The sequence below is a fragment of the Aspergillus welwitschiae genome, assembly GCF_003344945.1.
Source record: "Aspergillus welwitschiae strain CBS 139.54b unplaced genomic scaffold BDQ94scaffold_90, whole genome shotgun sequence".
NCBI lineage: Eukaryota > Fungi > Ascomycota > Eurotiomycetes > Eurotiales > Aspergillaceae > Aspergillus > Aspergillus welwitschiae.
The window spans coordinates 1-26,423 of NW_020798784.1; the positions used below are offsets into that span (position 1 = coordinate 1).

The following is a 26,423-nucleotide window of genomic DNA, read 5'->3' on the forward strand; positions in this document are numbered from 1 at the left end:
CCAGTTCCTCATTGGTTATTTCGACGAGATCTGTTCGTGTAATCCAATTGGTACCATCTCGGCATAAATGTTTGTCTTCCTCTTCGATATTAGTCCACTTGAGCTTCACATAGGTCGTTGGCGCCTTAGAGCTTTTCGTTTTAGGGGGCCTCTCCAGAATTGCTACACCAACAATCCCTTCGATATTCTCGGGGCCATAGCGACGGCGGTTTTTTCCCCGTTTGTCTTTCTCCGTGATGGAGCAAAGCCGCGACTCTGGATCGGATACTTGCGGAAGACCATCGAAATTGTGTCCTTTGCCGGATTGGATGACATACTTGCACGCTTGCTTTGGCCCGTATCGAACAATCAGCTTCTCGGCTGCGAGCATCATGAACCACGCGTCTGCTGTGTCGTTCGAATGGCCATCTTTTGATAATGCATCTAATCGGACTAGTAATTCACCGTCGTTATCTTCGTTCGGATTCGGACTTCCGACCAAATCTGGTTCCTCGACGGACGCTTTTGCGGTATCAGGATCAGGAAGCGCTGCTTTTTTATGTTGTCCCTGCCCCTGTCCATGGGACGCATCCACTGGTTCCTGCTTCACCGACGTCTCATCTCCACTCGGGGACAAAGTGTTCGGCGGCACAGGTTGTGGTTGTATCGATGGCGCGCCATTCTCAGGGGCCTGATCATTGGAACCTGTGGCAGCATGTTCCTTCGTATCAATATCCATCAAATCTTCGTCATCTTTCTTGATATCCGCTTCCGTAGATTGGATGACTTGTTGAAGATTGTTGTGCTTGTTCTGCAGCTCGGCCCTATCATCCTCGGTAAGCTGCGAGCCTTTCAATTGGCTCTCCGCCGCTAGCAAGTCCTTCCGGAGTGACTCGAGCTCCTGCTGGCGCTGTCTCCGCTTGTCTTCAATTTTCCTTCTCTGGGCGGCCATTTCATCTCTTTCACGGGTCTTTCGAGAATTGGTGTTTTTGTCGACACCAGTGAGTTTTGAAGTATCCTTTCCTGAACGTGTGTTGGCCATGTTTGCTACAGCCAGAGAGATTTGGTGGATGGATAGATGATAGTAATCACAATCCGGACACGGAGGATTTATTTCTTGTCTGCTAGCTGCTTTAGCGTGAGATGCGAAATAAAGCAAATGTAAGTGACAATCAGGTATATCCCTCTAGCGATGTAAGCCATTATATTTTGCCGGCTTTGACATGAAACTCAAAGTCCGTCTTCTCCCGCTGATCAAGCTACATCTTGGATTTAGCAAGGACACTGCTCCAGGTAGCTGCCATATCTTCCGCCTGAGATCAAATATTACTTTTGAATTTATAATGCTCTCAGTGGTTCGTACAAGTTTATTCGGGACCGTCCCGGATCTGGCACCTGCAGCATATAACTGCGGAGGTATAGTGTAGAGATCAAAGGTCTTCGTGAGTACGTCCTTCTACAAGAATTGCTTGTTGTGAAAATTCTCAGGGCTGCTCAGTCATTTTGTTGACGATTGTTGGTAGCGAAAGTAGTGATTGGCAATAGGTATACGCGGTTATGAGCAACGTACACCTTGAGCCTGTCCCCTTTAGTCCTGTCATGTTCGAAGGGATGATGTTACATATGCGGCAAATAGGTATGAAGCAAACGTCTGTAAGCCGTTTACTGCTGTCCTGATTATTGACATAAAGCAGTAGCAGATAGTATAATATGATCGTCGGCACCGTAGGTAAATGGTAGTACAGAAAAGCACTAATATATCGTAATATTGTATTATTCGCATACATTCACTTATGCAAAGTCCCACGTCTCTACTACAAAAACGGTTCCTGTTTCTTGTGAGCATTCTTGAAGTCATACGCCTAGCTCGAAGGACGATGCTCGATCTGCTCTTCCGGCACCGTGACATTCCACGATGACTCCTGGCTATTGAACACCGACGTTATCGAACGAGCTGGCTCAAATTCCATGGTAAATCATCCAAGTCTGTAGCCATGGGGGTACTAGCAACTCGAAATTCCGCACATGGACGGGCGCAGATGGTTCCTGGTGCAAGCTGCGGCGGTGGAAGTTCGTCATAGGCAGTGCTGCGGAAACAGGCGCCAATGGATCCCAGGGAGGCAATAGCATTGGAGACTCAGCTGGGAGCGCCAAGCTGCCGTCCTCAACATGCTGCAAGCGAGGAAATCTTGGGAAGTTCGGTGGCGCAGTTTCTAGGATAGAAGGTATCCCGAGTGCATCAGACGAGGGAATAGGCTCCGGCGGATCAAAGGAGGGACTTGGATGGTAGACCCTTGAGAGCCGTCTCCCCAGAAGTACATCATCCCGCATCTAGTCGGATACTGAGGCTGTTCGGCCTCGCCTCCAAAGGACCACCCTGCCGCCTGCGGTGCAGGAATAGACGGATGTGAGAAACCGTCGGTCTGGGACCCGGTCAGATATTCGGATTGAGACCAGGTCACAAACCCAGAAAGATGCGGGTAATGCCTCCGACGAGCATGGTTCCATAGCCCACTGCGTCAGGTACCATGGATCCGCCGTAGGATCCCTAGTCGAGTTGTCTGCGAGCATATATGAGTTCGCGAGTGCGATTGCGCCAGATGGGGGCCCCCAGCCTGCATTGTCGCCAATTTGGTATGGAAGAGTGCTGTTCCCATCGTATGCAGCACACGTAGTGGGTGAGCCACGTTCAGCAGCACTGTTTCTTGGGACGGCGACATCTGAAGCGCGGCCCATATCGAACACGCTCCATCGGTATCCCTCGATGGATGCGCTGGCGTGAGCCCCTTACGTTCTTGAGATGTCACTAGAGGGCGGGTCTGGATAAACCCTGCTGACTGGCGACTTCTCTGTGCGTGGTTCGGTAGACATCATAGTACGATGGTTCACGCTCTGTCGATCTGACCGAGGAACGCAAGTACTTCCGCTTCCCTGGCACGGTTTGCAGGGCCAGGGTCGAGAACAGTAATAGCCTGTTACGTTAGTCAAAGACACTGTCGACCAACAGTTTTCCATGAGTCCCAGTTCCTTGTGGCTTCGCGTACCTTGATTTTCCGACGAACGCACTCCGCACATGCTCGGTCCACCCTGCGCTATTTCCGTCTATCAGCTAATGTTCACTTGGCACGCTATGGTTGTCGCGCTGCAGGTCTGAGGAGAATGGAACGTCAACATGCCTCTGTAGACACATCGAAGTTTGGGTGATTCTCGACGGGCTCAGTGGCACTAGTGTCCTCTGGCTGCTGACGGACAGGGGCTGCAACCGATGCGAAGCCTTCTGCTGCAGTTGCAACTCCGCCAAGTCTTTCGTCGGTCCGCAATGCGTCTCTTGACACCTGGGTATAATAATCCTCCAGCGGAGGCAGTGGCCGCTGCTCGTCCATGAGTGACCAAATGGCTTGGTTGGTAGGTACACAGATGCCAAACGCGTGATGATGGGTGGGAAAATTAGCACATACCCGAAAGAATCTAGTCGGGATGTTTGTGTCCGTAATGGTTAGCCTGTCAATCATTTATAGTATGCTCTGGTCTGAGGGGCAGACTCAAATCACGCAGTAGCGATATAGCACGATCGAATCACGCACAAAGAGCGCTCGGCATGCCAATACAATATCATTTTGAATTATAGAAGTGCAGATCATGTCCTTCTCCAGTCAGTCTGCTGTACAGTCTGCTCGGTAGTAGCCAAGGTGACCTCCGTATGTTCAAAAAGGCAGGAAACGGTTTCCCGTTCCTGTGACGAGCGGCAGGAATCAGGGGAGCAGTGTCGCTCTCAAGAGCAACATTCTGGCTCCCAGGAGCACACAAACAGTTTCCGGGAGCTTGGCCCGTTTTCCGGGGTGACCTGTTGTTCTTACGGCCCCTGGGCTACGCCTTCCTACGTGTCGCGGCGAACAGTCGTCCGCAGGAAAATGAGGTCCTATGGCCTTCGGCGCGGACATGGTCTCCTGGAAGTCATTGCTCAATACACAAACACGGGCCTCTGAGTTACACACGCACTGTACGAAAGAACCGAGAATAATTATGCATGAGATCCTCGCATCTGAGGCTAGACGCCAATACCCAATGTATATGTGATGAACATGCCGTAAAAACCATATATGCTACTTACTGGCCTGCAGCCGTAACCCCCTGAGTCCCTTCCATAAGCAATTCCCCGTCAACCTCACAATCCTCACACGTAACAGACAGTGTCAGTAAAGCAGACTAACCATTGCCTTCTTCGAGCCCAGGGCATCCAGATTGGGGAACAAAGCAAGAAGAGTCCGGTATCCCCGGTTGCCCCGTGACGACAGGGACACAAGGTTGGGTGCCTGCGGAGACTTGCCCAGCAGAGGCCATCTGAGAGTAGATTATCTCCTGCCACCACACCGAGCCGGCACTTTGCAATGATCCAAAAACAGCTGGATTCGACGGATTCCTTTGGATAAGGGTCTCCTCATCTGCAAGGAATGGTCCTGTGGAGGGTCCACTGACGCGGTCATTGTTCAACGAAGTAGACCCAGCGTGAGGCTGAGAGCTTCGGGTGACTTTAGGGAACGCCTCCAAACGCAACACCAATTTCTGAGAACGGGCTCTTGCAGTCCGCGATCGTTTCTTCTTGTTTGATGGCGAGAACCGATGTTCCGGGTGCGCTCCAGCATGCTTTTGTTTCTCCATCACCGCGAGCGTCTTGTACTGCTTACGGATGTGGGGGGGTTCCATCTTCCAGCTCCGTCCGGTGAGGATGGAGATGGCCTGATGATCATCGTGGGCGAGCCAGTACTTCGCTCGATCACTGTACGCCAGCCGGTACAGCATGAATGAGTTCATCGGACGTGGAATCTTGCCATGCCGTTGTAGAGCCTCCTGGTGGCGTGTCTCGACCGGGCGGTCGACCCAGGCGCACATGTCTCTAACCGGGGTGTGCGGCGTGCCGTTGGCCAATTCGCTGAGTGGGCATGGTAGGTCTAGATTGAGCTTCAACGTTGCGTGCTCGACTTGGCCGTTCCTTGTCATGGCTACAGCGCGATTCGACCGTCGGACTCTGTTGTCCTGACACCAAGGCTCTGGCTGTTTTTGGTCCGCATCGGTATTGTCCATCGGGATGAACGAGTTCGCGCAGGCATGGGTTCCGTCAAATACCTACAGAGATCAGCATGCACCGAGTTGGTACGCCTGGTCTACCAGCTGACGCGCAGGAGGAAATCATCTCACCGGCTGTGAAACCACAGGATTGGGGCTTTTGGCCTGAATCATTGCCATAGGGCCAGACTGATCGAAGCGCTGAGACCGTCAAAATATGAGAATTTATGGCTCCTGGTTGCCGTGCATGCCTACCACGGTGTATTCCCCAGAGCCTGGGGATGGAACGTCAGAAGTGCACGGGAGCTACTGCTTGAGATCTGCACAGGCGGTACCAGGTGTGAAACATGGCTGGTAGAATGGGTGCGGCAAGACAGATATCAGACCTCTTGATGTGATGGGAGAAAGGTAGATATTTCTGTCCCGGTTTCATCGGATATGGAGGGATAATTGGCTGCATATAGGTTGGACATTCTCCATAGAATTAGACGAAAAGACCCTCCTTGGGGGCAGATTGATGATTCAAATGTCAGTCACCAAACAATGACGTGGTGAACGAGCGCACGTTGTTATAGGGATGGACCACAACAGCAATTTTGGGTCATTATAGAGAGTAGGCATGAATCGGAGTGCTTTCATTCCAACTTGAGCACTGGCACTACATTCTCGCTTGCTCATCTTGAACCAGTAGCGGAATTCTTCCCTATCGCGACTGGTGGGACTGTGGTCTACTGGCACCCAGGGACCCCTGCAATGAGGCGACGTACTAGTCACGGACAAAGGTTCGTAGGGTTCCGGATTGAAATTGGCTGCGTCTGTTTCGGTATACTCGGCGATAGTTAGAGCGACGTGTGAGTGGACCGACCGCAAGGAATGAGATCCCCATTTGTAAGCAGCCGAATTAGGCAACAAGGTTGTATTGGGCGTCCTCGGTGGCCCAACTGAGACATGCCGAACAGCAATTACAGGACTTGTTAATCTCCAGCATCCACTAATCTGAGCCATCCGCAGCGATTCCCACTCCAAGACACACTTGCATAGTTGGAATGCCTTTTAGGGAACTATGGCGGAATAGGATCTTGAACCAAGTGGGCTCGAAAGCCATCAGTCAGTCGCCCTCAAGGTAGGGCTCGGAGAAAGTATCCCCCAGATTTGAGACCCCGGAATAGCCAGTCCCATCGATAGTCACAGTAAATCACCGGAACCGCATGGGAGGCAGGATCTCCTGGGCACACTCCTCCCTCCAGTGTGATTGGTCCAGATAATCAAGGTTTGATAGATTGTCCCAGGGAATTGGGAACCAATCATCGATAAGAATTTCCCAGCCTTTAGAGCCCCAGACGCATTTCCTGTCAGGGCATATTGAGTATAGAAGAGGATGTAGAAGACCACAACGAGCAGTTAGTGCAGACGAGCAGCTAGTGCAGGAAAGCTTGGCACAAGTGCTGCCCATTCGCAAGGGCAAAGACTAAAGAACAAGCAACTGGAGCGACCCAGAATATGAGTACTCCGTGCGATCGCGGAGTGATCTTTCGAATGCCGCCGGAGCCTTGCCGCCCCAAGAGGACACGCGTGTTGGGACTACGGCGCGATAATTTGGAATTCGCTACCATAGCACTGGGACAGCACCGAACACCAACGCGTCGCCATGCGATCGCAATCGAGCGAAATCCTTTCGGGCGCCCTAGACTTATACCAGTCGCAGTAGACCAAACTTTAACAAATGAATCCCGTGGTCTAGATCTCCCTTTGTTGTCGCTGGAGAAGTCCTTGGGTGGTGCCACAGGCTGTTTTGCCATCGCGATCTACGACACTCTCGTCTCTGTGGAAGGATCGTCCGGATGTGACCGAAGATAGCGAATGATCGTCTCTGTAAAGGTCTCGCCATCTGGTGCCTCAATAGCTTTCTTGCCAGAGGCAGGATTTTGGCTTTCCTTGACGGCAGGCCCAGTCGAGTTCCATAACACTGTCACCCGAAAGCTCTTTGTCTGGCGTTGAAGGCTATCCGGGATGTGGTATTTCGGCTAAAATGGCTGTGGTGAGCTCTCATGGTTGCTTATGGCTGAGCCTTGCTGGAATGGCAAGGGACATCGGCCTGTCGATCTTCATAATTCACTATAACGCGATCCAGGCAGGAGCGTAGAATGATCAGGTTGCATTTATGTCAGATATTGTGAGCGTTGCATCGGCCTGGAACGGTGGGAAAGCTAGCTTTGCTCAAGGGCGCAGTTCACGCTGTGACACGATATACTTGGCGTCTCTGACGCCCTGATCGTTCGCGTTCATTGAACGTCAGCCGCCGCCTCCGTCGTGAAAGGATCCCAGCTGTGGTGGGTAAAGCGAAGAGCTAGCCCCAGGGAAAGAATGGACTTTATTCGTTTGTTGGTGGGTAGGAGCCTCTTAAGCAATTGTTTGACGCCATGGCCTGCGCGGGACGTGGGCACGTGTTCCACGAAAGCAATCGAGAATAGCTCTGTGATCTCTACATAGATAGGCTATATCGTCATAGACCTAAATTACCCCTGAACTGTTCGATTCACTCGGATACAGAAATACAAGTTGTGGTAAGCAAATTGATCCGATTAGTGAGCATTTATAACCATGCTTCTGGATCCACGCGTCTGAACTGAGCTCCTGCCTGGCCACTGCGAAATAGTTTTCAGAACTAAACTCAACAAGATATACACCGATCTTACCTGGTAAGCGTTCAAGATTCCAAATGAAAGTAAAATAAATGGATACATTGTAGCGTGTGCGCTAGCCAGCTCGGATATCGTGCGTCGAAGAGGGCAATACCGCAGGCGGATAGCTGCGCATGGTCCAATACGCGACACTGCCGGTTATAACCGCGCCAATCATAGTGTTTAATATCGCTCCGCAGGGCCCAGTAGACACTGAAAAGGACAACGGCAGGCGGCGAAAACCTGAGACGACATAGAAGTAGCGAAGGCGTGTTTTGATGGGCGATGAGATGGGCTGTGTCAGTCACAGCAACGACCGTCCAGATGCCCATTCCGCGGGCCCATTTATACATACGGGGATATAGGAGCGATAGGATGTAGATACGGCAGTGGATCCAAGTAGCAGAGTCGTGATCTGGTTCTCGGGGTAAGAGAATTTTGTAAAACTACATCAAGACGATGGTAGACGGCTTCGGGAGAAGTCCAGTGGGGGCCAGGAGTGTCGCTTAATGACGACAGACCTGTCCTCGTAGGACAGAAATCGACATCAGCTGAAATTGACACTGGACAAATCAGCCTTTGGAGCTGCTCGAGGTTTCAGGTTCGCATATTTTACGCTCAAGAAGGACTCACTGGCCGGTACATGATACGAACCACAACTTTGAAACACAGAAAATATATCCTGTCTACACATTGCGTGGGTGTGGAAGCGAAAGTCACTGGAAGTGTGCAGCACACACGGATAGCTTTATGAACATTGAAGCATGCAGTATGTTGCGGTATGATGGAAATGCTAATAGGAATGATGTTTTGGAGAGTACATATGAAAGAAGACGAATGAAGAATTCATAAGCCTCTATATACAACAGCATTTCGTTTGTGCGGGATTTGCTATAACATCTGAGAGCCTCTTCTGCGAATCAAAGTCATCTCGGTTTGGCAAATATCTCTCGTCAAATTCCTGGCGTAGCTTTCATATTTGATGCTCCCAGCGAAGCATGCTAATACCATATCTGGCACATGCCGCATATACTGAGGGGCGTGAGTACAAAGGTAATCCAACGCATACGACGTGATATTGCATACGTACTAGGCAGCTATGAATAGAAGATTCGCGTGTCATTCGCTGGTCTCGTCTGCAATAATCGACCGTTATAGTACATACCAACATACACTTCAGTGCTATGGCAGATATATAGTACGGGATAAACAGTGATAGATGAGGATCATTAGACCATAATGCAAGCACGCCACACGAAAAAGGTGCCATTTCCCTATTGCGAAACATTGTTTCAACGTCCTCTGAACATTGTAATCGCACGCCTAGGTCAAGCGGCCATGCTCGACTTGGTCTTCCGGCACGGTGAGATCACAAGATAACTCCTGGCCGTTCGCACCGACATTAACAAATGGCATAACATAAGTTTCCTGATAATCCATCGCATTGTGTAGCCTTGGAGGTACTACCGACTCGATGTTTTGAATAGGCATGGGTACAAATGGTTGTTGATGCAAGCTGCGGCTGCGGATGTCGGCTATGTGAGCCTCTGCGGGAGTGGTCGTCAATGGATCCCAGGGAGGCGATAGCATTGGAGATTCGGTGGGGAGCGCCAAGCTGGTTTCTTCGACCTGCTGCACGCCAGGGAAACTTGGGAAGCTAGGTGGCACAGTCTCTGGTATAGAAGAGAGCCCGGCTGCAACGGATGAGGGAATAAGCTCCAGCAGATCAAAGGAAGGGCCCAGAGGGTACTGCTCCTGTGAGTGGGCTCCGCAAATGGGCATGACGCCGCTTCTGTTCGCATACCAAGATTCTTCAGCGCCACCTTCAGAGGGCCATCCCACGAGCTGCTGAGCAGGAATAGGCAGAGGTGAGAAAAAGTTGGTCTCGGACCCGATCAGATCCCGGGATTGCGACCGGTTCCAACCCTTGAAAGGCTCGGAAAATGTCGTTTGCAAGCTTGTCTTTGTACACCACAGCGGTGAGAACCATGGATGTGGCATAGACTCCCCAGTCAAGTTGTCTGTAGACGTATACGAGTCCGGGGGTATGAACGCGATACAGGGGGCTCTCCAGCCCGTGTTCGCACCAGTCTCCCATGGGAGACTGCTGTCACAATATTTCATAGTCATGTTCCATTCTTCGCAAAAAGTAACGTTTGCAGTGCATGTGATGGGTGGGCCATGTTTAGCAATATAGTCACACGGGATGGTGGCGTCCATAGCGTGGCCCAGATTGGACGCGCTCCATTGATGTCGCTCCACCAATTCACTGGCAGGAACATCGAAACTTCGTATGGTTTCTCTGGAAGGCTGGTCCGCATGACTGTTGCGATTCTGTGGAGGTTCCGCACAGGTTCCAGTAGGCGATGTGAGAATGATGGTCTCCTTCCGTCGGTCCAGTCGACTGCGAGGAACACACTTGTTTCCACGTCTTTGGCACTCTTCGCAAGGACAGGTGCGAGAACACTAGTTGCCAGTCATGTGAATTAGAAGTTCTGCCTACTAACCTTTTATCCAACCGTTCCTGTATCTCGCGATATTGCGTACCTTGACTTTCCGACGGAAACAACTCTCACAAGCTCGGTCCATCTCGCGCTGTTGTCCTACTCAGCTTATGCTCGCTCAGCAGACAGTGGCTTCACAACGTGACTTGGGGGGAGTGTAACGCGAATATACCTTAGTAGGCGCCTGAACAATATTTTGGTAGTCCTCGACAGGCTCAGTGGTACTGGTGTCTTCTTGATGCTGGCGAAACATGGCTGCAACGGATACAGAGCCTTCCTCTCCTGAGAGCGCACCTCTACCATCGTGCGTATCGGTCCGCCATTTATCTCTTGACATCGGGGGATCATTCGCGTCCAGCGAAGACAGTAAACGTTGCTTGTCCATGTGTTATGGAAGGGCTTGGCTGTTCTTTACACAGAGCAACGAAGATTAGAACATGTGGGAGGATCAGCGCACGCCAGAGAGAACCTGGCCGGGATGCTATTTTGTGCGAAAGAATTGGTTAGTTAATCTCTTTGTATATGTTCTGGTCTTATGTCAGATCTATGCCCACGCAGCGTCTACATGGTTTATTAGGATTTGAGCCAAGGCCTCATATTGATCATACATGTCAAGCTGCTGAAGACCCTGCTAGAAAATAGCCAAGATGGCCATAAGTCCCAACTGCGGAAAAGCGACTTCCAAATCGTCTAACAGGTGGCTGGAATCAGGGGAATAGTGTTACTAGTCTTCTGCTGGTCCCCAGGGGCACAAGCACAGCTCTCAAGGGCATAGGCCGTCTTTTATGGGAGATCTGCCGTCCTTAAGATCCCTGAGCTACAGTTTACCGAGTGGTTGTCTTAGCCAGACTTTTGCAGTTGCTGCAGCAGGATAAGACGCTATTGCGTTCGGTGTGGACATGGTCTCTTATTGTCCCACTTAAGAGGTCATTACTCATTACAAATACACGGATTTCTCTCATATGTGCGCAATTCATAACATCCCAAATTACTACACATGAGATCCTTCTTCCAAGGGTATTGCGCACGCACATATTAAGCCTATCTGTGAGGGATTTGTCGCCAAAGCCGTACCTCCTACCATTGGCCTGGCGTCGCAGCCAGCTGACTCCCTACGATAAAATACTTCCTACCGGTATTAAACCCTTATACGAAACGGACAAAAGTCAGTGAACTGAATGGTAACTGTTGACAGCTTAGATTCCAACGGCTGCATATTAGGTGCTAAAGCAAACAAAATAAAATATCCTTGTTACCCCGTCAGCAACGGGGAAATAAAGATGAGTGCCTTCGCAGTCATGCTCCGCAGAGGGTATCTAAAAATACTACAACCACTGCCCCCATATCAAGGCAGCACTGTGCAGCGGTACAAAGCCATCTGGATTTAAAGAACAGCTCTGATGGGGACGAGCGCGGTCATTATTCACGGAAGGAGGCCAAGCGGTATGCTGCGAACGCTGGCCGATGATGAAGAACGCTGTCGAACGCAATGCCATGCCCTGAGGATGGCCTGCGATCTGCGATCGTTCTCCGAACATTGACGTGGTGAGCGAACGCATGTTGGTATGAGAATAGACTACAACAGTAGTCTCGGGTCATTTTAGATAGGAGAGATGGATCGGTGACCTTTCTAATTGAGATAGCGATGAACACTACCGCTATAGTCAGTTTGCTCATCCTCGAATCAATAGTCCGATGGTCCCAGATTGCAGCTGGTGGGACCAAATCCACTGTCTCGCAGGGTTGCTGAGACCCAGTGACGTACTATATACGGAATATGAATCGGGTACAGTGCTCGCTTTGAATAGACTGGGTCGCTACCTCTATACCCCGAAAATGGTGAGAGCGACCTGTGAATAGACCGGCTGCAAGAGATAAAAGACCATGGACAGGCAATATGGGCAATAAGGCTATGTGAGGTGTCTCGGGTGGCCCCACGGAGGCATGTCGAACAGCAGCTATATGACTTGTAGATGTCGACCATCCTCCAAAACGTGTCATCCGCGGCGATTTTCAGTGCTAGACATGAATGTCTAGCTGAACAGCCTTCTTGCGGAAATATGGTAGAATGGGTTCCAGCTTTGGCAAGTCTTTCGGAGCGTTGAAAACCATCAGTGATTCTGTCGCAATGCTAGGGTAATCGGCGGACACCTCGCCTGTCCCAAAAAGACACCAGATCTACTGAGACCCTGGATTGCGAGTTCAATCGATAGTCATGCTAATTTCCCAGGACGACACTAGAGGCAGGCTTTTCGGTCACGACCCTTTGTCCAATGTCATTGGTCCAGATTACCAAGGTTTAATAGGTCATCCCGGGATACTGGTAGCCAATTATTGGTAAGCATTTCCTAGCCTCAGAGATCCAGACGCGTTTCTCTGTCTCAGCTGATTAATGATAAAAGATGATGTAGGAGACAACACCATATAGTTACCATACGAAGCTTGTGTCAAGAGCTGGCCATTCGCAAAGGCAATGACCGAAGACTAAGGAGCTGGAGCAACCCAAAATATGGGAACCCTGGGCGATGGCGGAGCGATCTCCCAAATTGAGCCAGCCAAAGCCTTGTCCCCCTAAGTGAAGCCCCTGTTGGCGGTTCGGAACTACGGCACGATGATTTGGAATTGGCCACGATTGCACCGAAACGGCACCGAAGCCCAACACGACGCCATGTATCGCGATCGAACGAAAGCTATCGTGTGTTTTGGCCCTATATCAGCTGCATTAGAGCAAACTTCAAAAAGATAGACCTGCTAGTTCAGAACCCCATTCGGTTGTTGCTGTAGGGCTCCATCAATCGAAGTATCACAAGACTCATTCGCCATCGTAATCTACTACAGATCCCCATCTTTGGGGTAGGATTGTCTGGATGTCACCGAAAGAGCATCGTCACTGGTCAACGATTGTCTCCATGTGAAAGTGCTGTGTTATCTAGTGCCTCAAAGTAAATTTGTCCCAGGCGACATGATTTTGACCATATTTGACGGCAAGGTTAGTTGAGTTCAGAGGTGCCGACCCCTGGACGCCCTTTGTCTGGCATTGGAAGCTACCCGGGGTCTGGCATTTCGGTTGGTAAAGAGTGTGGCCCGCTTCCGCGGCTGCTCCAGGTTGAACCTGTCCGGAATCATCGGCATCTGCCCGTCAGTCTTGATAGCACGGTATAACGCAGTCCAGTCAAGAGCGTAGAATGGTCAGGTTGTATTTCTGTCATAAAGAGAAGTATGAGTGTTGCATTTTGCCCTGGAATAGTGGAGAAGCCAGCCAGGGCCGTTCAAAGGTCGCTTCCATGCTGTGGGACACGAAACTTAACACCAGTGACACGCCGGTCGTTCTGTATTATTGTTAGGCAAGTCCCTGCAGGCTAGACTCTAAAGCACTTATCTGCGTCAGCCTCGTAGATAGCATGGGGCCACACACTCACTACACCCGTTCACACAGTCTAGATATGATGTCAACTTGTACTGTGCAGTTATCTGAAGCAGATTCGGGGACACGTAGAACTGTGCTCGTTTAGAAGAGCAAAGCCCTGTCCTTGTCCACAACCTCCATCGCTGTTTTCTACCAACGAGCTGGGACCTCCACTAGACTGATCTACAACACCTGGATCGAGATCACCATGCTCTGCGATTCCATGTTCCCTTGCCACCGTAGCCTGGCTGTTGGCACCTATCTAGGCAGTGCGCGAGGTTTGAAGTCCTAACGTGGTCCGCAAAGCCTGTAGCCGCCTATATAGGGGTGGGCTGCTTCCACGCATGTGGGAACAAAGATCAGTCCAGATGTATGGTCAATTCAGAGATACAAGAGGAAGTGAAAAGCATGCTATAGACGAAATGTGAACTTAAAATATCGGAGCAGATGTGACCACCGAACCTCCCGGGATGGTTTTCCAGGCCGTGTGTTGCTCAAACGACCAACTTTCCATCATCACCGTGGAACGCAAGCTCAAGGCATTTTCGGGCAGACGATTCCAGTGGGTGGATATCTTACGTTTCATGCAGTGAGCAACTTGTGTTTCACCGTGTAGATCCCCCCAGTTGGTGGTAGATCCGTTTGTATTTTAGTGGTTTGTCCATAGTTCATGAAGCATCAGGATTTCCAGCGCCGTTGTACTCGCGCATATTGCAATACTATACAGAAAGAGGCTATGTATAAACGATTTGGCTGTTGTTAATGGGAAGATACGAAAATTTGCAGAACATCTTTTCGCAAACAGCGCTCAGCTGGTGTCAGCTACTGTGTCTCTTGGGAACCGCGATGCTTGCGGAGCAAGTAGGACGCCAACATCTACGAATACGGCAACAACAACAACATCCCTTTACAGTGGCTCGGTGATTGATGGTCTTCGGTGCGCACGGACTATACCGCGCCGGAGCTTGCGCATGTCTGTCAGCGCTGCTGTTGGAGGAACTACGATATTCCTGTTGATCTTTGTCTTGCACCGGCCTATTTACCGATGGATTTGCAGACGACGTACGGGCGTGATCTGGATCGGCCACGCATCAGCCGCAAGCAGGAGCCATCATACAGAGCCGCGTTCACCTCCCATACAATATCCGGAGGATTCCACTTTTCCGATGATACAGAAGCAGACTATACGAAAGCACATAGGGCGTAAAGCGAAAATGGCAGTACGGCCACTTATTTTGGGCATAATTCCACGTGTATAAGGCCTGCATTTCCGGAAGGACAGCTCCAAGGGTACTTTAATAATCTCTTGAAGCACTTATAAAATGGATGGTTTGACTGGCCCAGAGACAAATGTACTCCCTAGCAGATTAATTGAGAGATACAGTTCTGTTCAACCCGCCAAATTCTGCTGCTTGTCATTGAATAGTGACACTTTCTTGCTGATCTGCATGCATCGTTGAATGCAAGTCCTAATAGCCCATCGAGGAATATGTTCCGGTGGGTCCCATACCTTGACAGGCAGCTTGATGTGCCTGGTCAGAATAGTAAGATAGGTTGCAGGCCTGTGGCAACGGCTGAAGATATGATACTTCCCGGCATGTCTCCCATCCCCTTCTGTACGTTGCATGTCACCGGATGGTTCGGTTCCGACATGCCCTTCAAGCTCGTACTCCAGATCCCTCTTCTATGGTAGAACATTTTATCATCATCTTCAAAGCTCCGTGCTTTTTCTTGACAGCATATAATGGCGTTTCGAGGTAACCCTGGCTAGAATATCAGGTCTAAGAAACATATCGGGCAGTTACAGTTGTGAGAGAAAACAGTGCCAAGAGTTGATTTGTCTATGATGACAACCTAGCTGGAGCCTGATTCATCCATCACTAAAGCCATTTTATAGAGTTTAGAGCAATCAATACTAAACACTCAGGAGGGAAGCCGCTGCAGACTCCTCTAATCCTCTATGATCCCGTGGGCACCATTATGCTGGGATGATTATGTTGGAATAATCAGGCATGCATGTGCCGCTCACTATAATAGCCCCCGCCTCGTCGCCATTCGCATTCGCTATATTTACGAAGCCTCCACACGCCCGGTCACCTTTCAATGCTATTTGGCTGTCAACATAGCTTGCTGCACGTCTGAGCCCTTCCTGGCAGCCCTCGACTGTCAAAGGTGCTGAATCCATACAGGAGGCTAATTTGTTATTGGCAGTGAATCCCACTCCGCCAAAAAAGTCGCTCCCAACATATGGGTTGGCGCACCTTGAATTAAACTTAGCCAGAGTCACCATGCTGGAGGAAACGACCCCACATACCCATCTTTAACAAGAGCCTCGCAGGCCGATTGGAGAGAGGGCGAGGAAATATCTGGATGACCACACCGCTCGGTGAAAGAACAATAGATCGTAGTCTTGAAGCTAGACTCAATCATGCTGCCCCAGCCGACGTTCTCTGTAGTAGCTGTCTGGGTTGGAGAAGAGGTTGTCTTCGGTGTGGCACCGATGTCGTTGGTAGTGGTGGATGATGTAATCCGAGGACCTGTGAATTTCCTGTTGCAGTTAGTTTTGCCGCTTTCGGCTTAGTCGCCCGATACGACGTACTGTCATCACCGCCCATCACCGCCCGTCACCTCCGACGAGTATATAAGAACCTCCTACCTCTGGTCCTCCCATTTCCCTTCTCTTCCCTCAATCCCCCTCCCATATTCTGCACTCACCCCATCGCGCCCCCTCGTCACACCTGCTCCGAAAATGAAAAATCTTGCTGCCTGCTGCCTTCTTCGCCACCCTACCTCCCTTTTTCCTTGTCGGAAATTGCGGCTGCGCCCTCGTTTCCCGTCGCCTCCACCCCTTCAGCTCTGACCGGCTGTTCAGCTGAATCGGATTTTCTCTCTTCTGTTTTGCCGCCTTTTTGTCTAGTGGTTATTTGCCTGCCCTTTAGCCTATACTGTTAGAAAATGCGTCGCTTGTTCGTACGGGACCTCGTTTTCTCTACCAGTTTTCAAAGGTACCCATCTACCATCCGCCCTTCCCTGATTCAAGGACCGAAGAGACTGATGCTCGAACAGGCTGCAAGGCTGATTACGCGTTGCGGCTTACGCTTGCTCCTCCTACCCCTCACCCTCACACCGTCTTACCCGTTTCCTGCGGTCGCCCGTCCCTGCGTCTCTGTCTTCGCCCCAGTCCATGTTGATCCCGAGTGTCCTGCTATGCGATTGGATTACTTGGGATACTGACGAAATTGCGCCTCGGAGGACCATGTCCAATGGCATAAATGCCTCATTCATGGCTCTGGCCGGCTATTCGGCAGCGGCACACCGTCACCGTCACCGCCATTGCCATTGCCATTCACATATTCGCGGCATCTTGCTTACCGATTTCATGGCCGATTGGTCCTTCATCTCCGATCGTCCGGTCGAGTGCGCCCTGTCATTACTCGAATGTGGAAAGATTGCGGTGCTACTTGTTGAAGCTCGGCTATATTCCGTGGTGATGTGATACTTGGCGGAGTTCGAGCCGTGCATTAGAGCATATACTCTCTATGGGTAGTCCTTGCAGTGTCCCTGCGGTAGACCGTGATCCCAGGCAAACTCCATGGGCTGGTCGATTGCATTGGCTGGGTTCACAGTGAAATGGATACAACAATCATTTTCCAGACTCATGGCGCGTGAGGCGCGTGAGCACGAGTACAGGGCCGGGCTTAGTCCATGGCCATCCGGTCCGGCTTTGGGAGGCGTGTTACTCCATTGAAGCCCCAATCATGGGTCTTGGAACCTCAGTCGGTCCCTGATCTGTTGGCTATAAATACCCTGGTCCAGCTCGAGAAAATCATTACGCAGCTACGCAGACAGCATAATCCATTTCCTCAAAAGTTTTGTCCCCAGAGTGCTTCCCACTTTTTGCTCATTTTCCAAGATGGATCGCCAGATTTCTTACAATGGTCCCTTAACTCCCTCTCCTTTACCCTGCAATTTCCCTGGGTCACGTTCCCCAACCCTCATGAAGCACCCATTGCCTCCGAAACCTCCAATTTCCATGTACTTCCATGCCTACACTCCCCTTTCCCCCCAGCCTAAGACCGCACTTCGCGACGTGGCAGCTCAGCACGTTGAGCATGGCAAATCCATCCCTGTGAACAATGGCCAGAACAGGCCCTTTGCGAACCATCATGCAACTGCTTCTTCCAATGGGGTGTCTAGCAGCCCTCATGCAGATAGCGTTATCCGTCCATCCGGCGAAGGTTCGTCCAGGTCTACTACATATTGCTGCCTGAGGCTCATTCTTTACCAGTGAACTTGCCCCGCCCAGATTCAGTCACCGGGCTTGAGAATGACTGTGACGAGACAAGCAGCATTAATAGCGACGACTTGCTCCACCCGGATGAATTATTCTCCAGGATATGGAGAAGAAGTGATGCTGAGAGCTGCGAAGCTTCTCTGGCCCACAAAACTGTGGATAACGGTTCCGAAACAAGTTCAGCTACATCCAAAGTTCGTGGGATAGGCGTTCCCGGCGAAAGCCACCCCAATGTTGCCGGTAACGGCCGAAATGGTCAGATTAGCCCGATGATCCCGCTTTCTGATGGAAGCAAGAGTGGCTCGTCCGATACGTTGGGATCAGAGGACCCGATGGCTTCCTGCCAGTTGGATAAAGAATCACAAGCCACTTCCTCTGGATGCAGAGGGCCCCAGCCTGTGACTGAGACTACCGTGTGTAGCCCATCTAGAATCTCCCGGTCAAAGTGTCACCGTCGGAAGGAGCCCGCGTGCAGCAGGTTGGGGTACGCCGAGCTCGCCACGGGCAGAGGCCCTCTAACCAGGGCAAGGGCTCGAGCAGAAGCATCTCGTTCATTCCCCAGCCGCCAACGGGCCCGGCCTTACTCGGATGCGGAAGATGAGCTCCTTCGTAAATTGGTGTACAGAAAACATGAATGGGAACGTATCGAGGAGGAATTCGGTCGGAGGTTCACTGGAAGGGATTTGAAATCCCTGCAAAGACGATGGTCAAGATATCTGAAGTTTGAAGCCCGGCCGGTGACATGTTCGTAGCCCAAAGGCAAATAACGTCCAGGGCTTTGTTTTATGTCCTGGACGTCCCCAACTATTCCCTCAAAATGTTCTCGTACTCGGGGTCTACTGAGAACCGTCCGTGTTGGATCTGTTTCGAGTCTCAGCCCAATATGGCTTTCACCATGGCGTTTGGCCTTAGTCCGCTCTCAACCTTCTCCCTTATGTACGGACAACGGAAGCCGTACTCATTAAGCAGCAAGGGGGAAAAAATTACTATTGGTCTAGGTATCGAATGGCCATGCTTCTTCTCATGCAATTATTTTTCTTCAGATATGCTAGCTGTCAATCAGCTTCGTCTTTTCTTGCTTTTGACGCCTATCAACTTCATCATAATGTGCTCTAGCCGTACCACACCTTTGTCAGGCCACATTTGGCCCAGCGATTTGCTTTATGTTTCACGTTATTTCCAAACCTCTCATTGTGCCAGAAATATCCTCATCAACGAAAGCAACTCCATCTGTAGGGAACCGCAATGCCAAAATAAATCAGATTATTGCACAACTTCTACTCCAATACCAGAGGCTGTCCTCTCTTTTCATCTTGTAGCATCCAATCACGAGCAGCATCAAGTCTGATCCAGAGATCTCCTCATTGGATCTCATCTAGCAATCCATCCACTCCTCAGAATTATCAAAGAATGCTTCATTATAACTTGCGGGACTGGAGCATGCATCTTCAACTACAAAGCCAATGCTTGTGAGAATTACGTTGACTAGTACAAGACAGTCGATATCCCTAATATCAGCTAGCTATTCACATGCTCAATTGTGCTCGACCATTTCGCCAAAGGCAACAACGCCAATGGGTGGACGAAAATGTAAATGCCAGTAACTGATCCGTTCAACTCTCGACTGTCCTGTTCCTGTTTCTTTTGCCGCTTATTTGTTGGGTCATGTCTTTATCCCGCCACGTGAAGTTTGGATTTTCGGATTGAGTATGTCTAGACCTTGAGTGTACAGAACCTAAACTACAGCATGAGTTTGAGGTAGTAGAAGCAAAAGCAAAAGGTAGAATTTTGATCACACTTCCCGTCTTGAATTTTCCCGACGGAAAGGAAAGGATCGTATTGGTTGTACTGGAGACGACTCAATTCCATGTTCATAGTTACAGTAGTAGCATTCTAAATATATCCGTCTGTCCACAGACAATTCAATCAAATTCAGATGCTTGCCCTGGGTGCAAATCGCTCATTCATAAACCAGCCAACCGATGTGTCCGAGTCCTTTTTATTTTGTTATTCTGGAAAAGGCCATATCCGCATTACTTCTGCCGGAGATTTTCTCCCCTCCATTCGCGCAATATACATCGATAACAGCTCCTTGTTCTGACGTTGTTTTTGGACAAAATCCAGCTGCGGCGCCACCCACCCTTCTGCGTCGGTGTCTAGAGATTCCTGAGCGAGCTGCTGGACCTCATTCCACTCTTCATATTCAGCAAATTGCTGTTTATGTGCATCGATATCTTCCTGGCTGAAGGAATAAGGACAATGTCCGGGAAATCCCAGATTCGACCAGTTCTGAAATATTTCAATCAAGCACTCTCGCAATGGAACGACTCCAACATCAGACGTTTCTCCAGTGCGAATGAAGAGTTCCCGAAAAACACGCGGCACATTCATGGCGTTATGGGCAAGCCTGTTCTCTATAAAGGTCGAGACTTCATACGCTTTCGCCATTTTGGCTTGTGTCCAGTCACATAAAGCAGCGACCTTGTCTTCTTCGCCTAAAGAATCAAAGTCATCGGGGAGCACAGGCTGGACAAGGCCTCTAGTATATTCCCGAGGGGGCTGCAGGAACACTGGCCATCGCGCTTGAAGGAACAACGGGAGCACCGATAGAGACTGCACATCGATTAATGCTGTAATCTGGGAGTTGTTATCGGGTGCCACAAAGATATTTCCCATATGGAGGTCAGTGTGCCAGAGTGTAGGCTTGGCGAGTTGGGTTAGTACTGGGTGCGAATCCAACATCCCCATCAGGCTGATTGTAATTTTCAGGAGATGCATTTGTTCTTGGGGGCTTCCCCGATGGGCCATTGACTGGTTGTCTGCAAATTGTGATGCAATCCGAGAGAGCTCTCGTTTGGCAATTGAAATCCCGAGATCTGATAAGCTATTCCCTGCACAACCATTAGTTTGAATGGGTAAAGAACAACAAAAGCTTACAAGGCCCATTGTTGATTGACTCATCCTCGGTGGGTAGATCAGCTGCCGCATCAACGTCAAAGGAGCGGTCAGGTGAAGGGCCAATGCAGAAGGGGCACTGTTCGTCCAAGTTGCCTCCGAGGTCTTGGTGTTTTAAACGATCTGCATCTGCACGCAAATACAAACCGCCATATGCAGGAAACGAGATAGCTGACAATTGAGCCTCAAGTTGAGTCAAATTCTTTATAAGCTGCAGTTTCTCGATTTCTGTCATCTTGCCCCATCGTTCAAATAATGGAACCCCAATCGCCTTCTCCATGACGATATACTCTGCCCCGACAGTGTTTGAGTCGTGTGGCGACCAAGAAAAGACACGGGGAACAGGGATACTCGTGTACTTTCTGACTGATAAGTGGCGCATGAGTGCTTTGACAATCCACGAGATGTATAGGATATACGTACTGTATTCCAAAGTACCTGCTTCGGACGCTGTCGTGAGGAAGGCCGGGCCAGCAATGCGGCAGGGAACTTTCGCGATCAATTCACCTCCGTCCTCCTTTTTCATTAGAAGGGCCTTGCTGAAACCTCCTTCGAGCTTCTCAATGGCAATGATTCGAGATGTGCTCTCACCAGCTGCAGCGGCTATATCACAGAGGGCATCCAAGTTGAATTTACGGTAGCGCCGGGAAAACTGACGGTCCTCATCGACGAGGAAGCGGCCATTGGTATATGTGAAAAGTTCGTCGCGAGTGATGGGTTTACCTGCTTATTTACCTTAGTGACGCCCTCCCTGCGCAACGTTCGTCATCCCCTTACCTCGGCAAACGATTGACATCTGCGAGATTTGCTGGTTGCGTCGGAGTCTCCTCAAGTTCCTCATGAACGGCAACATGGCTTATGTTGGAGGTCTGTCAACGACATCGAAGAGGCACAAGCGTAGAAGTGCAGGTTCATATGCTTTGAATCCAGCGAGCGACCGCAGGGGCGGGCCAGGAGCCAGTGGGACTAACTGTAATAGGAACCGGTCCAAGTAAACTAGATTATGGTAATATATACGCCATTTACAGGTGATTCTATGTAAGGATAAAAACATTACATAGATATTGCCATAATATATTAGCTCTTTTGATTCTTGGCAAATGGTTGGGTGACCGACGTGTATTGAATCGCTTCTAATCTATTGGTGGTCGCGCGTAAGCATTGGTAGTCAGCGCGTAAGTATTGGTGGTCAGCGCGTAAGTATTGATGGTCATTCTGTGACCATTCGTGGTTGCAGCGCAAAGTCTACATCTCAAGTACACCAGGCATTTAGCTCGGAGCATGATCGACAAGAGCTGGAATTCCGTCTCTTTGGGAGACCCTCCCAGCAAATATTCTTCTGCACTTGCAGTCGGAACTGTCTGGCTGAGCTACTATGAAAGAGGATGGCGCTGACGCGGGACTTTCCCTTGCTCTGACTTGTAACTAGTTATCGTTTTATTTCTAAGTTCTCCAGAGCCGTTTTGCTGCTCTGACATGATTAATAAGCAATATTATATGTGTAGATCACGTGACTTGATAAGCTTAGAAAGCATCCTGGTGACCTCCGTAGTAATTGCGGGGTTTGAGGACTGATCTTGTTTCGCATCACTTCACCTCAGCCATTTTCCGACCGGGTGAATCTGCGGTTGATGTGATAGTGGGAACCTTGTAAGTAATTATGCACTTGTTACTGGGCAAAATGCTGATTATTTATGTTTGATAGTATGTTCAGTTATAACATTCTGTCCGGTTCAGCGCTGTTGTTTTCGAGATGGACGCGGATATTTGGTTCCGGGAATGGACGTCCAAAAGTGGCCAGAAACTATCGAAAATGCAAATAACACGGCTTGTCGCTCTTACAAGGCAATGGAGAAGTAATATTACATCTGATACTTTGGGCATTTGGACCTCAAACCCTTCCGCTGAGTTTTGGGGATTTGAGCCCTTCCAAACAGAAAGCGCGTGGGTACGGGAATGCTTGGAGACCAAAGTCCCAGCCTTCGAAGACTGTGAAGGAAATACTGAGGACTGTGAGAAAGTCTCTGCACGCCGTAGGGTACTTCTTATCATTCTTCATGATATCATTCAAAGGGAAATACTGCGATTGCGAGCATCTCCCCAGGCACAGTCAGTCAAGTTTCTTACCGCAGCTGTTAGAAATATTGTGGGACAAGCTTATCCCGGGAAGGATAATAAGAAGTTATGCGACAAATGCACCCATCTTCAGCGGTATGGGCAAAGGTATTCGTCTCTGACGAGGAAAGAGTTGGTATTAACCCCCCTGCAAGCTACTTCATCTAAGTCAGTCTGCCCTTCTTGAGAATTATATACCAGCTAACTTTGTCCTAGCTTTGAAAGGGCTAAGATAGAAAATATTGAGACGGAGGCGCTTGTTGCATTCGGGGAAGCGACCTACGATGAAAAGCATCAGAATGACCTACAGAAGGCATTTGAATGCATTCTAAACACCTGTCCATTTAAGCGACCTGAAAATTCAAAGTTGCGGCTACCCTCGAATTCGACACGAAGGCGTCTCCGCAAAATGGCCGCAAGAACTAAGGATACACAAAAACCTTCAGCGCCTCCGACTACCTCTCATCGAAATAAAACCCCAGTCATTCGAAATTCAATTCAACAGGATCTCATTTTGAACTCTTATTACCCGAGGCCACGGCCCGATACTTTCAGCTCCCCAGAGAAACCGCCGGAGTCTGGGGAAACCTCTTCGCATGTCCCCGATGGCACACTGACAGGCCAAGTCTCTGAAGAGGTACTCAATCCATCAGCCGAAGCTTGGAATGCGGCTCCCATGCAGACGGAAGAGCATCTATTTGATCTTTACTTCAATCCCTCTAACTCCTTGGAAAACCTTCCTGAGATGCCTCAACACGTTGACCAGCTTTTCTATGGTACGTGGTCGGCAAACGCGGATCTTTATTTCAACCCTTCTGCCTCTCTAGAGAGTCTGCCACGAACATTTCAGCAGAGTGATGTGCGTAATATACAGCTAGATGAAACAGGACCTTCAAATTGCCTGTCACCTGGTTTCATTCCCTCTGGCTACTTGGGAAACTTGTCTCAGGTACCTCAAAACTCCATTGCTTTGAATAGTACAGAACCGGCAACGACAGAGATCCCTTGCCTAGACCCTTCTGCCTCTGTGGAATGGCTGCCAGGTACATTCCAGCAGAATGGTATTCATGATATGCGACCGGAAGAAACGCAACCCTTCGAAATCTCGCCGCCTCGGTTTAATCCTTCTGGATACTTTGAAAACTTGCCTCGAGACTCTATTGCTTTCGATAATACAAAACAAACAGCCATAGATCTTCCTTGTTCGAAGATTCCTGTCTCCCTAGAGAGCCTACAAAGCACATATCGGAACTCTATTGTGCCGCTGTTGAATAATACGCATCACATGACAATTCGGAGACTCATTTCAATCCGTCCAGCTCTCTAGAAACCTTTCCATCCCGGAATTCCGGCTCTTTTCTGTTATGAATCAACCATCATGGACATGGTTCGTCCCGCCGTATGGATAGTCACCACAGCAGATTTAACAGGGTTGACAAATAGCCTGTTGATAAATAGGAGTAATCAATCATGCAGTCAATTTTAGTTGCGGCTTTCCAACGAAAAGGCAAATTAGTCCTGCAGTTAGGCGCACAGTACCGTCATGGTATACATAGGAGCCAGGACGTAGACTTTCGCTTGGCGTAAATATCCCTTCAGGGCAGTTCTCATCCTTGGTAGGAATAGAAATTATTGGATCTCCTTGGACCGTTTCGACAGGTATAATATACTCAGGGCCGGTCTCGTTTTCAATAGTTATGGTTTTCACGATTTTCCACGCTGCATAGGCTAGATGCTGCAGGGTCGGTCAGCTAAGCCTGGCCTCAGTTCAGTTCTACTTACATCCAGATGCAAAGACTTGAGAAGTGGTGCGACTGTTGCATCAAGACTCCTGTTTGAATATTGTACATTGCCGTTCTCGGTTTTCTTTATGACCGCGTGTTTAATGTCCCGCTGGAGTGATTCCAATGATTTCTGGCCTTCGGAGTCGATGTCCATCTTTCGTACAGTTGTCGGGGCCATCTCGCATAGGGAATAAGACACTAACTTAAGGATTACTAGACATTTGCTTCTTCATCAAAGGGAAATTGTATCTAACTTACCTCGTAATAGAAATGGTTTCTTGGTGCTTGAAAGCTGAAGAGAAGCAAAAGAGGGGCTCATCGTGTAATTATTACATTTTCCGAAGCGTGCCACGTGCGCAACTATTTTGTGCCTGATGGGCCCCACTCAAAAATGAACAGTATTATTCTCTGCGCCGGATTAGATGCCCAGATTCAGGCACCAACGGGTTGGCACACCCATCTCGACTAAAATTCGCATCGTATTTGATTGCTTTTCCATTACAGACATAATTCTAGGGCAGTCGTGACTAGACGCGCACCAGTAATAACCCCTCGTTACCAATGCAGCTAGTATGACGTACCAGATCGGTGGACTCCCCCCATTCGGCCTGCTGACTCAGCCCCTTGGTTAACTAGTTAACGTAATCAACGGTCGGGCGGGCCACACGGTCAGGCGGGCCATCTCCTGGTAGGGTTACCCGATATGATCAAAATGAAGCCTCTAAATCAACACAAATGCTTGTAAAAAAAGCTATCTAACTAATTAGTAGGTGGTTTAGAACACTGTGTACGTCGGTGGCCAATATTAAAGCAATTACTGCAGCGTGGAGGCGCGCGCGAGGGGGTCTCCGTATATTGAGATTGAGGTTCAACCTCAATATCTTCATCATTTTGAACCTCTTCCACTTCCTGTATAGCTTTCTGGGCCTCTCAACGGTAGTGCCTTCTGTATAGATCACCTGCTTCCTTGAACGCTTCCTCTTTTGTAGCTGCTTTTCATGGTTAGCGCGTAATTCCGCATTCTCCTTAGCCAGTATGATTGAGTTTGTTATTGCTAGCTCACACCCTTTGAGAAGCTGACGTAGTGTAGAGTGTGTAGGTGAAGTTGGACTTGCTTGCCGTTTTCGAAGTGAGCGTTCTACTGTATTTTGATGCTTTAAAAGGTGCTTTATATTATATGGTGTTTGAAGCACTGAGCCACTTGACTGGCTATCCGGGGTTGGTGGTGTTTTCAAGCGAATATTGAGCTGAGAAAGCACTCGATCAGGATCTAAAGGAACAAGACCTGTTGCTCTAAAACCACTGATTATGTTTGACTTTGATAAAGCACATTGGTGAGCTTTGGGATAGATCTCTAGGAAGTCAAGCTTGTCGATATGATTGCAGCCGTATTGTATTTACTTTTGAACCATGCCTCCGTACGTGCGTTTAAGCACGCTAAAACAACCAACATCAAGAGGCTGAAGCAGATGGGACGAATGGGCAGGCATACAAATAGATATAATCTTATTTTCAGCACAGGATTAGTCGAATTCAGGTGTCAAATGACTACCGTGGCCATCGAGGACTAGGAGGCTATATTTGCCTACTGGTTTACCTCTAATCAACGGAATGAAGTGTTTTTGAAGCTATCGAAGACCA

General features: G+C 49.4%; 12 protein-coding genes across 12 annotated transcripts; 4 read left to right on the forward strand and 8 right to left on the reverse strand.

The window, feature by feature from the left end:
- Positions 1–15: 15 nt before the first annotated feature.
- Positions 16–1,021, reverse strand: BDQ94DRAFT_176178 (uncharacterized protein; the record flags this gene model as incomplete). The annotated part of the gene is made up of 2 exons (XM_026772634.1): positions 16–30; positions 110–1,021. 2 exons carry the CDS (start codon positions 1,019–1,021, stop codon positions 16–18), a joined length of 927 nt encoding a protein of 308 aa, XP_026619751.1.
- An 884-nt stretch (positions 1,022–1,905) lies between these two features.
- On the reverse strand, positions 1,906–3,362 carry BDQ94DRAFT_164229 (uncharacterized protein; the record flags this gene model as incomplete). The annotated part of the gene is made up of 7 exons (XM_026769953.1): positions 1,906–1,933; positions 1,991–2,272; positions 2,323–2,402; positions 2,446–2,739; positions 2,809–2,905; positions 3,024–3,088; positions 3,168–3,362. 7 exons carry the CDS (start codon positions 3,360–3,362, stop codon positions 1,906–1,908), a joined length of 1,041 nt encoding a protein of 346 aa, XP_026619752.1.
- Positions 3,363–4,185: 823 nt separating this feature from the next.
- On the reverse strand, positions 4,186–5,223 carry BDQ94DRAFT_176180 (HMG-box domain-containing protein; the record flags this gene model as incomplete). Its single annotated transcript, XM_026772635.1, has 2 exons — positions 4,186–5,103; positions 5,176–5,223. The coding sequence occupies 2 exons, from the start codon at positions 5,221–5,223 to the stop codon at positions 4,186–4,188; spliced, it is 966 nt and encodes a 321-aa protein (XP_026619753.1).
- Positions 5,224–5,242: 19 nt separating this feature from the next.
- On the reverse strand, positions 5,243–5,533 carry BDQ94DRAFT_155029 (uncharacterized protein). Its single transcript, XM_026768402.1, has one exon. It carries the CDS (start codon positions 5,501–5,503, stop codon positions 5,333–5,335), a length of 171 nt encoding a protein of 56 aa, XP_026619754.1. The 5' UTR covers positions 5,504–5,533; the 3' UTR covers positions 5,243–5,332.
- A 1,003-nt stretch (positions 5,534–6,536) lies between these two features.
- Positions 6,537–6,816, forward strand: BDQ94DRAFT_155031 (uncharacterized protein; the record flags this gene model as incomplete). Its single annotated transcript, XM_026768403.1, has 1 exon — positions 6,537–6,816. A coding segment is annotated over exon 1 (172 nt), but the record flags the coding sequence as incomplete, so codon positions are not given.
- Positions 6,817–8,973: 2,157 nt separating this feature from the next.
- Positions 8,974–10,481, reverse strand: BDQ94DRAFT_186403 (uncharacterized protein; the record flags this gene model as incomplete). Its single annotated transcript, XM_026775139.1, has 2 exons — positions 8,974–10,190; positions 10,401–10,481. The coding sequence occupies 2 exons, from the start codon at positions 10,479–10,481 to the stop codon at positions 9,048–9,050; spliced, it is 1,224 nt and encodes a 407-aa protein (XP_026619756.1). The 3' UTR covers positions 8,974–9,047.
- A 4,857-nt stretch (positions 10,482–15,338) lies between these two features.
- BDQ94DRAFT_155032 (uncharacterized protein) lies at positions 15,339–16,096 on the reverse strand. The gene is made up of 2 exons (XM_026768404.1): positions 15,949–16,096; positions 15,339–15,895 (listed from the first exon to the last, which is right to left on the reverse strand). Exons 1-2 carry the CDS (start codon positions 16,062–16,064, stop codon positions 15,613–15,615), a joined length of 399 nt encoding a protein of 132 aa, XP_026619757.1. The 5' UTR covers positions 16,065–16,096; the 3' UTR covers positions 15,339–15,612.
- A 722-nt stretch (positions 16,097–16,818) lies between these two features.
- Positions 16,819–17,422, forward strand: BDQ94DRAFT_164232 (uncharacterized protein; the record flags this gene model as incomplete). Its single annotated transcript, XM_026769954.1, has 3 exons — positions 16,819–17,118; positions 17,218–17,335; positions 17,385–17,422. 3 exons carry the CDS (start codon positions 16,819–16,821, stop codon positions 17,420–17,422), a joined length of 456 nt encoding a protein of 151 aa, XP_026619758.1.
- Positions 17,423–17,547: 125 nt separating this feature from the next.
- BDQ94DRAFT_164233 (uncharacterized protein) lies at positions 17,548–18,680 on the forward strand (the record flags this gene model as incomplete). The annotated part of the gene is made up of 2 exons (XM_026769955.1): positions 17,548–17,872; positions 17,941–18,680. 2 exons carry the CDS (start codon positions 17,548–17,550, stop codon positions 18,678–18,680), a joined length of 1,065 nt encoding a protein of 354 aa, XP_026619759.1.
- Positions 18,681–19,593: 913 nt separating this feature from the next.
- On the reverse strand, positions 19,594–21,868 carry BDQ94DRAFT_131089 (aminoglycoside phosphotransferase family protein). Its single transcript, XM_026763957.1, has 4 exons — positions 21,661–21,868; positions 21,307–21,609; positions 20,866–21,249; positions 19,594–20,819 (listed from the first exon to the last, which is right to left on the reverse strand). The coding sequence occupies exons 1-4, from the start codon at positions 21,734–21,736 to the stop codon at positions 19,936–19,938; spliced, it is 1,647 nt and encodes a 548-aa protein (XP_026619760.1). The 5' UTR covers positions 21,737–21,868; the 3' UTR covers positions 19,594–19,935.
- A 594-nt stretch (positions 21,869–22,462) lies between these two features.
- On the forward strand, positions 22,463–25,063 carry BDQ94DRAFT_155045 (uncharacterized protein). Its single transcript, XM_026768405.1, has 4 exons — positions 22,463–22,533; positions 22,589–23,166; positions 23,215–24,984; positions 25,041–25,063. The coding sequence occupies exons 2-3, from the start codon at positions 22,637–22,639 to the stop codon at positions 24,323–24,325; spliced, it is 1,641 nt and encodes a 546-aa protein (XP_026619761.1). The 5' UTR covers positions 22,463–22,533; positions 22,589–22,636; the 3' UTR covers positions 24,326–24,984; positions 25,041–25,063.
- On the reverse strand, positions 24,396–25,082 carry BDQ94DRAFT_131111 (uncharacterized protein). The gene is made up of 2 exons (XM_026763958.1): positions 24,781–25,082; positions 24,396–24,733 (listed from the first exon to the last, which is right to left on the reverse strand). The coding sequence occupies exons 1-2, from the start codon at positions 24,958–24,960 to the stop codon at positions 24,467–24,469; spliced, it is 447 nt and encodes a 148-aa protein (XP_026619762.1). The 5' UTR covers positions 24,961–25,082; the 3' UTR covers positions 24,396–24,466.
- Between the last annotated feature and the right edge of the window lie 1,341 nt (positions 25,083–26,423).